Genomic DNA, 18,573 nt, shown 5'->3' on the forward strand with positions numbered 1-18,573 from the left:
GTGCTCAGATTTGTTGTATCATGTCACATGAGTATAGAAATGATAAAAAAAGACACAATTTTTTATTTCTTATAGCCTCAATATGCATTTTTTAATGTAAATATGTGGCACGGCCTAAATTGACCCTTATTTTTTTCCAGTCTTACTTGGCTTAAGACCCTTTTAAACTAATGTGATATGTTATTTGTGACTTTTCTTTCCATTTAAAGTACATTCAATATATATATGTAAGGATTATTTATAACCAAAAAGCTTCACAAATTTAAAATTGCTGGAAAATATTACAACTTCATGTAAGGCCCCCTTTCATTGAAAAACCTCAATTTTTAGGCTCAGGCTGATATAAATTTGACATTTGAATAATTATGCTAAGTCTGATAAATCAAATGAGTACTCTATTGCTTTTAGTACATAATAAATGATATATTAGGGCATTTAAAATGTATTTTTTTGCAATATTTTAATTTTCAAAGCCCAAAATGTTGATAGTTGAAATTATTCAATTTTAACGTCAAAATTTAACACGCAAAGATGAGTATAGAATTTAACATATTGTCTATAATATATATCCTATTGTTATGAAACTTTGCAAGCAGTGTTATAATTTATTAAGCTTTGGTCATACCAAGTTTTTTTAAGATTTGTCAACTCTTTCTATCCTATTAGGTCCGAGACCACAATTGTCGTCCCTTGATTTTCGTTGTTCACGAATATAGTCCCTAGTGTTAACAGTGGGTTACTTGCCAATAATTTTTATACCCCTTCCAAATTTATTTCTCCATGTTTAATGCCTCAAATTGTAAGTAGGGGGGTGAAACTACACTGTAAAAAAATTTGGGTCCAGAATTTTACAGGAAAGTAGTAATTTGGTCCAGCTGAAAAAGGTTAAAAATTAGCACTTCGGAAGCTGTCAAAAGATTTCAAGACACCCTAAACAGAAAATTGTCCATATTTTGAGTTAGAGGCGATGAAGTTTTCTATATTTTTGATATAATTTGTCCCAAAAGTAGTACAACACACTGTAAAAATTTCATTGAGAAAGCGCAGGTGGGATTTTTTTAATTTTCATTTATGTTCTAAAAGAAATGCACTACGAATTAATTGTGTTCTCGGACCATATTGATTTGTTCTGATATCAAGAGATGTGAGACAACTATTCTACAGAGACCAAATGATGTTAATGTAAAAAAGATTACTGTTTTGGCCAATAATGAGAAAATCCACTAACATTGAAATTTTGCAATATTCTGATTTAGAATGATTTTTTATACCTCCAACCTTTAATATCTGATATTTTTATTATCTAGAGCTCTGTAAAAAAATGAGAAAAAATATATAAAAAAGAAAATACCAAAAAATAATATGAAAACAAAATAGAAAACAGAGTTCTAGATAATAAACATTGAGGGTGGAATTATTTTGATATATTTATGACTCCTGCCTTATAGTCTTTCAAGTTGTCATATTTATAACAAACAAAAATTGAAATGGCAGTTTAAAAAGTATAGGTCCTTTCTATAGGGACAGTGCAACTCTGCACGTTAAAGAACCCTTGCCACAAATTTAACTCTTTTGAGGTGTCAGTAGGACATGGCTTGTGGCAAGGCTAACTTTCTGTCAAAAATTATCCTCCTCTCAGCTGGAAGTCAAAATTTCCCCTCTTTCATCATCGGCCCACTTGAGAGAACCTTCAAATTGATTTGTTATGATATCAAGAGATGTGAGACAACTATCCTTCAGAGACCAAATGATGTTAATGTAAAATAGGTTGCTGTATGGGCTTCAACAATGAGAAAATCCACTGAAATTTAATATTGCTTTAATATTTAGCAATATTCTAATTTAGAATGACTTTTTTATACCTCCAACCTTTAACATCTGATATTTTTATTATCTAGAGCTCTGTAAAAAAAAATAAAAAAAAATATAAAAAAGAAAATACCAAAAAATAATATGAAAACAAAATAGAAAACAGAGTTCTAGATAATAAACATTGAGGGTGGGATTAATCCGGATTATTTTGATATTTTTTATGACACCCACCTTAAAATCTTATAAAGTAATCATATTTAAAACAAACAAAAATTGAAATGGCAGTTTAAAAAGTATAGGTCCTATCTGTAGGGACAGTGAAACTCTGCATGTAAAAGAACCCTTGCTACAACTCTTTTAAGGTGTCCGTAGGACATGGCTTGTGGCAAGGCTTATTTTCTATCAAAAATTATCTTCCTCTCAGCTGGAAGTCAAAATTTCCCCTCTTTCATCATCGGCCCACTTGAGAGAACCTTCAAATTGATTTGTTATGATGATATCAAGAGATGTGAGACAACTATCCTTCAGAGACCAAATGATGTTAATGTAAAATAGGTTGCTGTATGGGCTTCAACAATGAGAAAATCCACTGAAATTTAATATTGCTTTAATATTTAGCAATATTCTAATTTAGAATGACATTTTTTATACCTCCAACCTTTTACATCTGATATTTTTATTATCTAGAGCTCTGTAAAAAAAAATTAAAAAAAATATAAAAAAGAAAATACCAAAAAATAATATGAAAACAAAATAGAAAACAGAGTTCTAGATAATAAACATTGAGGGTTGGATTATTTTGATATTTTTTATGACACCCACCTTAAAATCTTATAAAGTTATCATATTTAAAACAAACAAAAATTGGAATGGCAGTTTAAAAAGTATAGGTCCTATCTGTAGGGACAGTGCAACTCTGCATGTAAAAAGAACCCTTGCTACAACTCTTTTGAGGTGTCAGTAGGACGTGGCTTGTTGCAAGGCTTACTGTCTGTCCAACATTATCTTTCTCTCAGCTGGAAGTCAAATTTTCCACTCCCTTCACCATTGAATGGATCACTTTATGGAACCTACATATTGATTTGTTCTGATATCAAGAGATGTGAGACAACTATTCTACAGAGACCAAATGATGTTAATGTAAAAAAGATTACTGTTTTGGCCAATAATGAGAAAATCCACTAACATTGAAATTTTGCAATATTCTGATTTAGAATGATTTTTTATACCTCCAACCTTTAATATCTGATATTTTTATTATCTAGAGCTCTGTAAAAAAATGAGAAAAAATATATAAAAAAGAAAATACCAAAAAATAATATGAAAACAAAATAGAAAACAGAGTTCTAGATAATAAACATTGAGGGTGGAATTATTTTGATATATTTATGACTCCTGCCTTATAGTCTTTCAAGTTGTCATATTTATAACAAACAAAAATTGAAATGGCAGTTTAAAAAGTATAGGTCCTTTCTATAGGGACAGTGCAACTCTGCACGTTAAAGAACCCTTGCCACAAATTTAACTCTTTTGAGGTGTCAGTAGGACATGGCTTGTGGCAAGGCTAACTTTCTGTCAAAAATTATCCTCCTCTCAGCTGGAAGTCAAAATTTCCCCTCTTTCATCATCGGCCCACTTGAGAGAACCTACAAATTGATTTGTTATGATGATATCAAGAGATGTGAGACAACTATCCTTCAGAGACCAAATGATGTTAATGTAAAATAGGTTGCTGTATGGGCTTCAACAATGAGAAAATCCACTGAAATTTAATATTGCTTTAATATTTAGCAATATTCTAATTTAGAATTACTTTTTTATACCTCCAACCTTTAACATCTGATATTTTTATTATCTAGAGCTCTGTAAAAAAATTTAAAAAAAAATATAAAAAAGAAAATACCAAAAAATAATATGAAAACAAAATAGAAAACAGAGTTCTAGATAATAAACATTGAGGGTGGGATTATTTTGATATTTTTTATGACACCCACCTTAAAATCTTATAAAGTTATCATATTTAAAACAAACAAAAATTGAAATGACAGTTTAAAAAGTATAGGTCCTATCTGTAGGGACAGTGCAACTCTGCATGTAAAAGAACCCTTGCTACAACTCTTTTGAGGTGTCAGTAGGACGTGGCTTGTGGCAAGGCTTACTTTCTGTCCAACATTATCCTTCTCTCAGATGGAAGTCAAATTTTCCACTCCCTTCACCATTGAATGGATCACTTTATGGAAGCTACATATTGATTTGTTCTGATATCAAGAGATGTGAGACAACTATCCTACAGAGACCAAATGATGTTAATGTAATAAAGATTACTGTTTTGGCCAATAATGAGAAAATCCACTAACATTGAAATTTTGCAATATTCTGATGTAGAATGATTTTTTATACCTCCAACCTTTAATATCTGATATTTTTATTATCTAGAGCTCTGTAAAAAAATGAGAAAAAAATATATAAAAAAGAAAATACCAAAAAATAATATGAAAACAAAATAGAAAACAGAGTTCTAGATAATAAACATTGAGGGTGGAATTATTTTGATATATTTATGACTCCTGCCTTATAGTCTTTCAAGTTGTCATATTTATAACAAACAAAAATTGAAATGGCAGTTTAAAAAGTATAGGTCCTTTCTATAGGGACAGTGCAACTCTGCACGTTAAAGAACCCTTGCCACAAATTTAACTCTTTTAAGGTGTCCGTAGGACATGGCTTGTGGCAAGGCTTATTTTCTGTCAAAAATTATCTTCCTCTCAGCGGCCCACTTGAGAGAACCTTCAAATTGATTTGTTATAATGATATCAAGAGATGTGAGACAACTATCCTTCAGGGACCAAATGATGTTAATGTAAAATAGGTTGCTGTATGGTCTTCAACAATGAGAAAATCTACTGAAATTTAATATTGCTTTAAAACAAAAATTGAAATGGCAGTTTAAAAAGTATCACTTTAAGGAACCTACATATTGATTTGTTGTGAAATCAAGAGATGTGAGACAACTATCCTACAGAGACCAAATGATGTTAAGGTAAAAAAAGATTACTGTTTTGGCTTCAACAATGAGAAAATCCACTAACATTGAAATTTTGCAATATTCTGATTTAGAATGATTTTTTATACCTCCAACCTTTAACATCTGATATTTTTATTATCTAGAGCTCTGTGAAAAAATGAGAAAAAAAATATAAAAAAGAAAATACCAAAAAATGATATGAAAACAAAATAGAAAACAGAGTTCAAGATGATAAACATTGAGGGTGGGATTATTTTGATATTTTTAATCACTTACCGCCTTAAAGTCTTCTTAAGTTATCATATTTAAAACATAAGTTATCATATCTAAAGCATACAAAAATTGGAATGGCAGTTTAAAAGTATAGGTCTTTGTGTAGGGACAGTGCATTTCTGCACGTTAAAGAACCATTTCCACAACTCTTATGAGGTGTCAGTATGAGGGGGCTTGTTGCAAGACTATCTTTTTGTCCAACATTATCCTCCTCCTGATTGGCAGTCAAAATTTCCGCTCCCTTCACATTCAGTCCAATTTATAGAACCTACAAATTGATTTGTTGTGATATCAAGAGATGTGAGACAACTTTCCTTCAGAGACCAAATGATGTTAATGTAAAATAGGTTGCTGTATGGGCTTCAACAATGAGAAATCCACTTGCATTAAAATTTTGCAATATTCTGATTTAGAATGATTTTTTATACATCCAACCTTTAACATCTGATATTTTTATTATCTAGAGCTCTGTAAAAAAAAAGAAAAAAATATATGAAGAAAAGAAAATACCAAAAAATTATATGAAAACAAAATTGTAAACTGAGTTCTAGATAATAAACATTGAGGGTGGTATACAAAGTGGGCATTTATCAAATTTCTTTTTATTCAATATTTATGAATATAACTCTGTTGTTGGTGAATTCTTTTGTGCTGAATAGGTGTTTTCTTTCATTAGAAAGTTAACATTTTGATTTTGTAAAGCTGTATATTTTTTATGCCAAAAATGGCTTTAAAAGCGCATTTTTTTTCATCTATTAATTTGGAGACTTAACATCTATTTTCTCTGAATATTGCATGCTAACATTGTCGTTAAATTTGATTTTGACTCACTTTGTTTAAAGCTATTACCTTAAACATCTGATATTTTTATATTCTAGAGCTCTGTAAAAAAAAAATAAAAAAAAAAAATGTGAAAAAAAATAAATGACAAAAAATAATATGAAAACAAAATTGTAAACAGAGTTCTAGATAATAAACATTGAGGGTGGTATAAAAAGTGGGCATATTTAAAATTTCATTTTATACAATATTTATGAATACAACTCAGTTTTTGGTGAATTCTTTTGTGCTGAATAGGTTTTTTCTTTCATTAGTATATTTACATGTTAATTTTAAAATGGCTTTGAAAGTTCTTGTATTGAATTGGAAATACATTTTTTTCATTTTAGTAATTTGGAGACAACATCTATCTTCTCCGAATAATACAAGCTAATACTGTCTTAATTTTTTGTTTTTATTTGAATTCGAATTACTTTGTTTAAATCTATAATTTTAAACATCTGATTTTTTAATTATCTGGAGCTCTGTAAAAAAAAAAAAAAAAAAAATTGTGAAAAAAAATAATATGAAAACAAAATTGTAAACAGAGTTCTAGATAACATTGAGGGTGGTATAAAAAGTGAGCATATTTAAAATTTATTTTTAATCAATATATTTTTGAATACAACTCAGTTTTTGGTGATTTTTTTGTGTTGAATAGGTCTTTTCTTTCATTAGTATATTAACTTGTTATTTTTGTCGAGTTGTATATTTTGTATGGCAAAAATGGATTTAAAAGTTTGAATATTTTATTGGAAGTGCAATTCTTTTCATTTTAGTAATTTGGAGACAACATTTGTCTTCTTTAAATATAACTTGCTAACATAGTCCTAAAATTTTTTTTGAATTACTTTGTATAAACCTATAACCTTAAACCTTAAACATCTGATATTTTGTTATCTAGAGCTCTGTAAAAAAAAAAAAACATGTGTAAAACAATAAAGTAACTAAATAATAACATGAAAACAAAATTGTAAACAGAGTTCTAGATAATAACATTAAGGGTGGTGTAAAAAGTAGGCATATTTAAAGTTTTTGTTTATTATTATGAATAGTGCACTGTATAATTTGTAAAATATTTATTGTGAAGTCTTGGAAAATTGTGAAATTTTAGAACTGTTTATTTGAGATGTCTATATTCAATCTTCAATAATGGTCGTGGCAATGGAGGACAATTGAATATTATTGCTCTATGAAGATCCAACAACAGTTTATATCAATGATATCTGAAGAGACAAAAGACTGAGAAATACTAAAAGCTCAAATATGTTCAGTCAAACAACTGGCACACTCAAGCTAAAAGTAATAGCTTAATTAATAAGACTATATGAACTTATATAATAAAGTTTATGTTCTACATTGAAGACATGTTCCTATATACCATTCTATAGAGAAGACACCTTCCTACATAATGTTCTATAGAGAAGACGCATTCCTACATAATGTTCTGGAGAAGATGCATTCCTACATTATGTTCTAGAGAAGACATGTGCTTTACATACTGTTCTATAGTGAAAGACATGTTTCTACATACTGTTCAATTGTGAAGACACGTTCCTTGGTACATTTTTATAGTAAAGACACATTTCTACATAATGGTCTATATTGAAGACATATATTGTTCCTACATAATGTTCTATGGTGAAGAAAGATGTTCTATAGCACAAACGGATGTTCCTTAGTTGCAATGAAGTGTTCAGAAGACAGACAGAGTTTCCTTTTGCAATGAAGTATCCAGAAGATTTCCAGCTCTTCATAACATATTCTGCTGTTTTCTCAAGAAAAACACAAGGTAATGATAATTTAGGTCTGTAAAAAGTGTATTATTTGCACACAATTTAAATTTCGAATTTAAATGGCCAAACCTGTTAGTGTGGATTTATTGTGATATTCTAGTTCTAGATTTATGATCCTCTTTGAATATTTAGATTAATGTAAGGGACATTTCTCTCTTGTAATATCTTTTTGATAGTGTTTTGTAATTTTTTATTGTTCAACTGTGAAGAATTGTGAAATGTGTATGACTTGACAAGATACTGAAAAGAAAAGTTATATTAAAACTTTTGACAATTCTTTTCCTCAGTTGAAAATATTGAAAATGCCTATAAAAACAATAGCTTAATATTTCATCATAATGTATTGCAATGCAGCATGCTAATTTGAATGTTGGTTATCTGCATGATCAGCCTAAACTGATTTTGCATGTTAAAAAAAATGAATGCTAAAAAGGGGAAGTAATTTTACAAATTTTAAAAGAAAAATACCAGTAAGCACTTAAAAAAAGCGTAAAAGTAAGAACTGTACCAAGCTTACATCTTACTGCAATTTAAAGTTGGCACCAACTTCCAAACTGAGGGAATTCTATGAAAAATGCAATTCTTCTTCTAACCATTTATTAAAAACTTATAATGAACATAAGTAATATTGATAGAAAAAGAAAAAAAATATAACAATAATGCCATATCTATGACATTAAGATGATGTGGTATGATTGCCAATTGAGACATCTATATCGGAGGGACCAAATGAAATCAAATATTAAATAATTCAAAAGATTATTTTAAGTCAAGTATGTGACTGCCATTCATAAAAATGCATTATTTTAATTCCAGATTTCAATGTTCAACCTGAAAGTAGAAATTCTTAAAATTTATGCTGGACATCTCAATACTGGATATCTACAGATATAAGACTTGTGAAGAATATTCTGATAAATTAATGGTAAGTGTTTACATTAAGAAATTAGGTGTGTTGATTGTGGTCCCTTATGTATACAATCACCAGAATTAATATGGAATCGGAACCATTTTACAGCACTATAATAAAAGCCAGCATATGCATTTTAATATTCAAAATGAAAAAAAATCTTTTTAAATACCTAGTAATTTCTTGTAATTGAGTGTCAATCTGTTTGGCAAATTTGATTGGATTGATAAAAAAGTACTACTGTGGTAATTATGAGATGTATTGGACCAAATAATGAAATCAAATAGACCACTTTTGAGTTCATCCGTCACCGGTAAAAACTTGTCAATTATACACGCCTTTATGACGTCATTTACCAGATAGAGGGGGTCGCCTGTATCCCTGCACTATAGCTATTAACGTTCATCAAGGGTCTTAGTAATTGTCATTGTGCAGGATAAACTATAAATAATTGTTGTTCTGTAGGTACTTAATGACAATTCCCTAATGACAGCAGTACTGATTGTCAATTTTGAGAATTTAATTTGCCGAATAATTCGTACAATGTAGAATTATAGTTTTCCAACCACTCGCTCAACATTGGAACGGAAGTGACGACGCCCCTAAACGCACAAATGACGTTCACTAAAACCAGAGTTTTTGACGGAAATGCATCGAATTCGAAAGTTGTCTATTGTTTCAAGTATTATAAGGGTATTCTAACTGTTTTCAAAATACTGTAAAATTCTGAATGTCCTAGAGCGTGTCAAATTAATAAAGCAGATTAAATATTGGTTCCCAATTACCATCTTAACAATTGTTTTTGCTATCTTTTACTGAAGATTTCTTTTGTCTTTTCATATTGATGATATTGCCATTCCAAAACAATTAATTTTCAAGTGTATTCAGCAGATTTTGAAATATTACCTATGTATTGCAATTAAGATAGCAAGTTATATGATGTGCTAAGTAAACAATTGATGATTGGTGTATTGCTTTTTATCTATGTAAGTGGATAAAAAAATTTAACATTATTCAAATTTATCTGCCTTGCATTCATTTATTTATTGAAAATAACTGCAAAAGAAATAAAATTATTTATGTAGATGATCCCAAAAACTAAGAAATATTTTCTGTGTTTCAGATGTAAAACAAATTGTGCTACAAGTATCAAACCAGCAAAATAAATTGATGGAAGTAAAACATAAGTGCAGGATCTTACCTCATACAAGGTTGGTATTCTTGAACATTGGCAGTGAATTAATTATCTGTCCATCTGATGTAACAATGTTCATATAAAAATAAGAAGATGTGGTATGATTGCTGATAAGACAATTTCTCTCAATCAGAGATCATTTAATGAAGTTAACAAATATATCTTTCATGATTGGCAATGAGACAACTGTGTCACTCTGTCAATTTATGAACATGATGTACTGAAAAATAACCAGTTAATTTAAATAACTACTTTCATTGTTGTTCTTCATCATAACAGTGGCTAGAGTACTTCAGCTATGAACTGAAATGATTATACTTAGCAACAATGTCTTGTATACCTTACCTCTTTGTATTCAGTTCTGCATGGCTGTTTTGAGACTTTTAAATTTACCTGTGGTACTGTAAGTGTGCTTTAGGGATTAAAATCTGGGAATATATTTCTAAGGGGTAGATGTAGTTAAGTCTAAAAAATAGTACTGAACTATTCTTAATTTATTACTGTTAAACTTTGATGTTAAAAATTCAAGTGCTGTTCCCATGTTCTTTTGACATTTTTATTATCAAATTGAATTAACTAATTAAATTGTTGTTTGTAGTGAAGAGGAAGAATTGAACTGATGAACTTGAAAACATCTGAAAGATATACACAAGAAAAACAGACAACATAGAATAAGGAAATAGAACGCTTAACTCAGAGTCATAGAGTAAAGGGAAGACCTAACTAGCAACACTCTGAAATTGACAAGAGAAAAAAATCAACATACTAGCTGCCTTATTACCAACTTTATTAGAGCTGACTCGAACGATGAACATAGTCAACTGATGAACATAGTCAACTGATGAACATAGTCAACCTATGAACATAGTCAACCGATGAACAGTCAACTGATGAACATAGTCAACTGATGAACATAGTCAACTGATGAACATAGAACAAAAGTTTTACATAGTAACATCATAGTAAAACATTCAACATAACAGCTGCCTTCAATTACGAAATATTCTTGGCAACTAAAATATACGACTGAAATTAACAAGGCAAACAATCAATATAATAGCTGCTTCATCACCAACTGAGAGGTTTAATGTCTTTTTAAATTGACTCAACTGATGAACGTAGAACAAACTTTGACATATTAACAGTATAGTAAAACAATCAACATGTCTGAGACAAAATATTCTTTGCAATTAAAACATATGACTGAAATTTCTTAATTGTATACGATCAAGAATGGGAGAGAGAGAAAGATGTAGAATGGTCAGAGTGGAAGAGGGAGAGGGAGAGGGAGAACAGTTATGTTGATGAGAGAGAGAACAAATATTTCAACTGGTAAATTTGTCTTCAACCAACACATGGCTTGTGTTGATGTGTCTTACTAGACATTTGATATTTTTATTATCTACAGCTCTGTTAAAAAACAATGTGAAAAATAACATGAAAACAAAATTTAAACAGAGTTCTAGATAAACAATATTAATGGTGGTGTAAAAGGTAGGCATATTTTAAAGGAGTAGGCTCAGTAAGACCCTTTACTGGCCCCAAAATATAGCAGCTTTACAAAATTGTTAAAATGTAATCGTTCAGCTATTTATTGGAACACTCTTGTAACATAAATATGGGCTGTTTTTGACAATACAATGCACATGACTGTATCAGGTATTTGCACCATTAAGTCATGCAAAATTACTGAAATCTTCACATTATAGAATTTGAGCTAATTTTTAGACGGTTTCCGCCTCAAATGGAAGTGGCCTTATTTGTGTTCAGTCTTTAAATGTATGTTGAATTTGATGATTATACATAACATACATAAAGGTTGAGAATGAACACAGATGCAGCCACTTTCATTTTTGACCAAAAAAAACATCTGTAAAGTGACAAATTATGGCATGTTTGGTCGATTTTTCATATTTAAATTTAGTTTTGGGCATCTTAAATGACTCAAATCAGTTCCAATCTTTCACATGAACGAATTGAATTGACTGCACAAGACGTGTCTAAAAAGTGCTCAAAATTTGTCATCAGATGTTCCTGGAATTTGAGGCCAAAATTGGACCTTTTATTTTTCTGCCCCATTTATGGCCATTATGTTTTCTGGTCTGTTTTGCCATTTACTATTGACACATTCTTGTTTTTATTGTATTTATTAAATTTAAATTTTAAGTTGAGAATGTTTAATTGGATGTACAGTTCTTTAGATTTTAAATATTTAGAGATGGAACCTATTCTTCATTTATTGACACTCTAAAATATAATAAATTTGCAATATTCTTATTTTGAATGTCTCTGCTTATAACTCCAACCTTAGACATCCAATACTTTTATTATCTAGAGCTCTGTAAAAAAAATAATGTAGAAAAATAAAAAATAATATGAAAACAAAATTGTAAACAGAGCTCTAGATAATAAACATTAAGGGTGGTGTAAAAAGTGGGTATATTTTGATTTTTCAAATGGCCTTAAAGTTTGATTGTTTAAATAGAAGTAGAATTCTTTCAATTTTAGATGTTTTAAGATAAAAACCTATCATCTCTGTAAACTGTGTAACAGTGTCTTAAATATTGCAATATTGTGATTTTGAATGTCTTTGTTAACTCAAACTTTTAACATTTGAATTACATTCAGTATTAAATAATATGTGATGCAATTTTTTCTTGTTATTCTTTGTTATTAAGGATATAATTTTATTTGTATTAAATGTTTTTTTCTAACCTGCCACAAAAAGGATTCATACCATAAATACAGACAGATGCCATATGTTTGAAAGTTTCCGTCCATCACATTCACATGTTTTTTGTCCTTGATCTCATTTTCATGGTTCAGCAACACAGTAATCCTACATTCCGTCATCAGCATTGTCAGTGGTGGCGTCCACAAATATTCACTCTGTGTTTTTTTTTTAAATTTTAATAACTTTCTTAAACTAAACTGGATTTCTCTCAATCTTGTACAGAAGCCTTTTTATGATCAAAAGATGGTATCTTTGTAAAAAAAAAAATCCTGTTTCTACATATTTTACTAATAAATGGAGTTTTTCTGCCAGTTACCATTACCTTCACTCTGTTGTTAAAAGTTTTGTTGAGCCTGAAACTTTTGTCGCAGAAAGCTGGACATAGGGATAGTAATTCAGCGGCAGCGACATTAGCTAACTTCTTAAAAGATTTATATTTAAGGGGGTAGAAGACCTGGATGATTCATACTTTGTATATGGATGCCTCATGTTATGAAGTTCCTGTCAGTCACATGTCCAATGTCCTTGACCTCATTTTCATGTTTCAGTGGCTACTTGAAGAAAAAGTTATGAATTTTTGTAATGTTAATTTTCTCTTATTATAAGATATAGGATAACTATATTTGCTATGTGCGTACTTGCAAGGTCCTCATGCCTGTCAGACAGTTTCACTTGACCTTGACCTCATTTTCATGGTTCAGTAGTTAGTTAATTTTTGGGTTTTGGTCAGTTTTTTTAATACTGTATGCAATAGGTCTACTATATTTGAGTATGAAATGATTGTAAGGTGTAAATGTTTAGCTGGCAGGTGTCATCTGACCTTAACCTCATTTTCATGGTTCAGTGGTCAAAATTGAGTTTTTGAGTTTTGGTCTTTTTTTCTAATACTGTATGCAATAGGTCAACTATATTTGGTGTATGGATATATTTATGATCTATATTTCTGTCACACAGGTTTTATTTGGCCTTGACCTCATATTCATGGTTCATTTCTCAGTGTTAAGTTTTTTGTGTTTTGGTCTCTTTTTCTTACACTTTAAGCAATAGGTCAACTATGATATTAGTTGTATGGAAGAATAATTGTTAGCTGTACATGCCTCCCTGGCATGGTTCATCTGACCTTGACTTCATTTTAATGGTATTTTGGTCAATATTCGCAGTTTTCTTGCTTGTTAAGTTTGTGTGACTGTCAGACAGTTGTAATAAAGCTTTATATTTAGAACTATCAACATACTATCAATGATAAGTAAAGAAGGCGAGACATTTAAGCATGTGCACTGACTTGTTAAGATTTTAAAAACTTTCTTCAACTATCCTGGATTTGTACCAAATTTGGAAGAAAGGTTGTTTATGATAAAAAGCTGTTATTTAGAAGGAAATTTTGTCAAAAAAATGTTCTTGTTTTTCCGTAATCTACTTATATATAAATGGACTTTTTCTTCCAGTTAACATAACATAGTCTACAGTTAAATTTATGAGAACATTTATTTGATTCATAAACTATCCTGGAATTTTAACAAACTTGGACAAAAGCTTCTTACAATAAAAAAAACTGGAAAGTTTTTGTTATTTTTTTCATTCATTTTTGTTGAGCCTATGATTAACAGCAACAGTAAGCAAGACACTGGGTTCTGCAAAACCCTTACACACTTTTTTATTTAAATTTCTCAATGATGAGTATCAGGATTTGATATATTGGTCATTGCTATGTATATGTTCTTTAGACAGGGTTGGATCTGCTTCCCAGATATTGTAAGCAGAAGTTCGACTTTATTTGGTGTATGGAATGATTGTAAGGTGTACATGTCAGTCTGGCATGTTTTATCTGATCTTGTCAATGACCTCTTTTTCATTGTCTGAATGTTACTTTTAAGTTTTCCTTAAGTTATATATGAAAATAAGGGAATATGTTGAATGATTGCCAATTAACGAAACAACTATCCACTTATAAAGTTCAAATGAAGTGGATGTGAGCATTAACTGCAATTATATTACAGCCTTTGTCAGTGAGAAATACCCATACTGTGTATTTTGCTTTAAAAGGCCCTGACATAAAAATTATGAAACAATTCAAACGTCCTAATTTATAACAAAACTCTTTTTGAAAAAGAAATATGAGACATGAACCAAGTACAACATCCATAGAACTACATGTTCTTGACTTTGTCACAGGCACTTAAAGAATGAGGCTAGGATGAAATTTAAAAAAAATAGGCAAGACAGGAGTTTTGAGTAAAAAAAAAAGTCAGGATCACAATTTATATAAAAAAAGTCAGGATAAACTAAAAAAAAAAAAAAAGCAGGACCGGACAGAGTGAAAAATAAAAAGACAGGACAGAGATTACAACTAAAAAAAAAATGCAGGACAAAATTTTTCATCCTAGCCCCCCCCCCCCCCCCCCCCCCCCCCCCCCCATAAAAATCAAATGGTAGCTCCCTAAAATTGAAAGAAAAAAATTGTTTTCGACTTGTCGCGAAAAAAATATATCGTTTTTCGCCACAGGCGAAAAGAAAAAAGTTTGTCCCGAAAAAAAAATCCATAGGCCCCCAGAAAATCAAATGTTTGCTGCCTAAACAGCAAATACGAACTTGCACTGCATTAAGATAACACCTAGCAGCAGTTTTAGTGGAATTCATTGCAAGATGATCGCTTCCAATCGGGCATGATTGAAAAATGAACACACTGGTTATATGACATATATAAAACAAATAGTTACTTTACATCGGTGTAAATCCTTTAAATAATCAAACAAGCATACAACTCATGCGTAATCAATCTTAGTTAAAGGGTTTAATTGAAGTGCACATGAAAACATATTCAATGAGGTCGAATTATTCACTTGTAAGTGAATAATTCATCATTAATGTTTCTTAGCTTATTTTGACAAAATTGGATCATACTGGCTGCTAAAAGTGAATTCCACAATTTCACTTTCATTAAAGGAGCACTAGCTACGATATATATAAAAAAATAAAGTATGATTTTTTTTTAGATTAATCATTAATTAAATTGGAATAATGAAATAATAATTTGCTTTTAGCAATCAATTTGCTTTAATTTTGTTGAAATAAGCGATTATACACAATTTTTGACTGATTCACTTGCAAGTGAATACGTCATCATCATTCTAACCGGTATTCATGTGAACTTCAATTTAACCCTAGCTAGAGACTGACAACGCATGCATTGTACGTGAACTGGTTATTTACAGAAAAAAATGTCAACAATGAAAGTGAAACTACGGTAAATCATTTGATTACTTATTCGATCCACATAAATCATTCTTATACGGTTAAAAACAATGAGAAACTTATATTTTTAATCTATAAATTCAAATCAAACAGACCTATAAAAATCCAATTGCACTTGCTGGTTTAACCTATTCATATCTTTATTTGTGTTTACATCGCTTATATGGTCGTCTGAGGTCAAATCGATAGTTAATTAGATGGCATCTGGATTTAAATACACACGAAACGAATCTACATATCATCTACCCCATGCTCTGTAAACTGTTTATTTTAAACGTTTGATAGATTGGATAAATGTTTTACATTGTTATTAATCAAATATGAGAATTTGAGTCAAATTGGTGACCATGAATTTGACGGATACATGTCAACTCGTACTTTCGGCAACTCGTACTCAGCCAAATCGTACTTTCGGCAACTCGTACTTCTACCAACTCGTACTTCTACTAAGTCGTACCCTATATTTATCTCTTCTTCCTGTTGTACTAGCTGATTATACAACTCTTTATAAATGCCTATAAGAATTAAAATGTATTGGTTTAATTTTTTATAATTATGATAGATAATTTTATTTCATAATTCAATTTACTTACAATTCTATGCAAAGGCACTTGACATCACATATATTTAAACATTATTGATAATTTTTTACCCTATAAGAAATCACAAGTAATATGTGACACTTTAATAAACAAATTATGTATTGCAGTTCGCGTGCCGGTGATTCATTGATCATGCATTGTTTCACACCTGAAGCATGTCGATTACCAGTAAATCGGCCCTTATTCACACACGAAGTGTGCCATTAATTAACCGTTATCAAAACAACTTCATGTCTGATCTAATCTTTCTGCATGTACGTTTGCACAATATTTTAAAATGTATATTTCATCACAATACTACTATCATTTATATCAATTATACAGTAGCACATTTGGCTTGTAAAAATATAAAAGTTAAAACAAAAATTAAGCCAATATTTAGAAGAATTATGAGAGACGTATTAAAAAAAAACTACTAGTATCACTAATATTTACACACACATTGTAAGAGTTTTATCATAAAACATTTTTACAAGGCTTTGTTGCTATTAATAATAGTAATATGGGTTTCTCAAAACTTGATTTTTTCAACGTTTAAGCCATGCATTTTCTTTTCGGTGAGGATAGTGATTTTTTAAGTATAACTCAACGGTCTTTGATGTTCATAGTGCCGCACTTATACCGATTTTTTGTTTTCATTTACTTCTCTCTGTTTATTCGACTTTTAACAAATCCATTCTATTTTTGTAGGTATGTTATCCACTAATGACCACTGATTAGCATATTGTGTAGTCATAATTATTTTAATGTGCATATTAAATAAATTGCCGTCCAAACAATTTCAAACAATCGATTCTAAGGAATACCAAGGATTTGTATAGTCTAACTATACAAATCCTTGATATAAACTAGATAAATAATATCAAATAAAACATGGTTACGAGTTGGTATAAATAGGGTACGAGTTGGTTGAGTACGACTTGCCGAAAGTACGAGTTGTCGTGTACCCGAATTGGACAGCTAGTGCCCCTCTTTAATGTTTGAACAAAAAAAATCATATTTTATATTTTTTATGTATCTTGTAGATAATTAATGAATTCTCCGAATACGGGACCACCATATCACTAGCTAGTGATCACTAGTGGAAAGACGATAATGTTCAAGGATCTTCAATTTCTACTGAAGATTGGCTGTCAAAATGCTAACATTCCAATTTTCAATAACAGTTATCAGCAAATACATTCTCACAATATCCACGATATCAAACAGATAACAAAAAAAAGTTACTTAGTCCAAGGATTTGTATAGTTAACTATACAAATCCTTGCTTAGTCCAATAACAGCTAAAGCAAAATTTAATATCAGTTTCAGAATAACAGATTTTAACAAAAGAACAAAGAATTGAATTGCCCCCCCCCCCCCCCCCCCCAACAAAAAGGATAATAGTTAAACCACTTGCCCTTCTTATAATACTATCTTGGATAAAACGTCAAAAGATAATGAACATAGATCAACAACAATACCGAACTCCAATGAAAATTCTAATGAAAGTCCTTTATCAAATGGCAAAATAAAGAACACGTCATAAGTTGGTTCATAATAAAAAAAATTGAACGAAATAATAAACATGCATTTAGTCTGTAATGTACGACAATAAGGTACCGTGCTGAGTGATTGAAAAAGGGTAGTTTTGGATACGAAATATTGTAACGTTACGAACTGCTCCAGGTACGAAATTACCATAATATCTAGCTCGTACGTTCCTCCTCTCTGAGGAGCACCTCTAAAGGGTATCCTTTCCCCACACATCGATATACAGTAACACATACGTTAATTTATATCTACACAATCCTTATCAACTAAATTTACTATACACACTATACAATATGTTTCCAGAAACCTTTTGTAGTAATCCCTATTTATTTTGGTCTTTAGTGTTACCCGAAGATGAAGTGCCGACAACTTCCTGTTACATGTTGGGATCTTGCAAAATAACTAGATAAATAACTAAAATGGAAAGGCGTAGATATAGTTGACAATTTGATAAAAATGGAGGGCTTATCAGCCACAGAAAACCTGTTTGAAAAATGGATGTTGTTTTCGGCAAAGGTATAAATAAATAATAGTTCGAATTTTAATATGACAGTATATATGGTCGTTGACTATAGTAGTAGTAGAGCACTTCCACTTGTAAGTTATATATAAAAAGGAAGAT

At 30.3% G+C, this 18,573-nt stretch overlaps 1 protein-coding gene and 1 long non-coding RNA gene across 2 annotated transcripts in view; both read left to right on the plus strand.

Annotated features, from left to right (window-relative positions):
- Window positions 1-2,041: 2,041 nt before the first annotated feature.
- LOC134695209 (uncharacterized) lies at window positions 2,042-12,783 on the plus strand. The gene is made up of 4 exons (XR_010102733.1): window positions 2,042-7,721; window positions 8,542-8,650; window positions 9,759-9,846; window positions 10,429-12,783. It is a non-coding gene; the product is annotated as an uncharacterized LOC134695209 (long non-coding RNA).
- A 5,421-nt stretch (window positions 12,784-18,204) lies between these two features.
- Window positions 18,205-18,573, plus strand: part of LOC134695187 (neurobeachin-like protein 1) — a 136,666-nt gene continuing 136,297 nt past the window's right edge. Inside the window, exon 1 of the mRNA XM_063556397.1 lies at window positions 18,205-18,467. Coding sequence (XP_063412467.1) covers window positions 18,408-18,467 — 60 coding nt within the window. The 5' untranslated portion in view covers window positions 18,205-18,407. The remainder of the gene's footprint in view (window positions 18,468-18,573) is intronic.

This window comes from Mytilus trossulus, chromosome 13 (genome assembly GCF_036588685.1).
Source record: "Mytilus trossulus isolate FHL-02 chromosome 13, PNRI_Mtr1.1.1.hap1, whole genome shotgun sequence".
In the NCBI taxonomy this organism is placed as follows: domain Eukaryota; kingdom Metazoa; phylum Mollusca; class Bivalvia; order Mytilida; family Mytilidae; genus Mytilus; species Mytilus trossulus.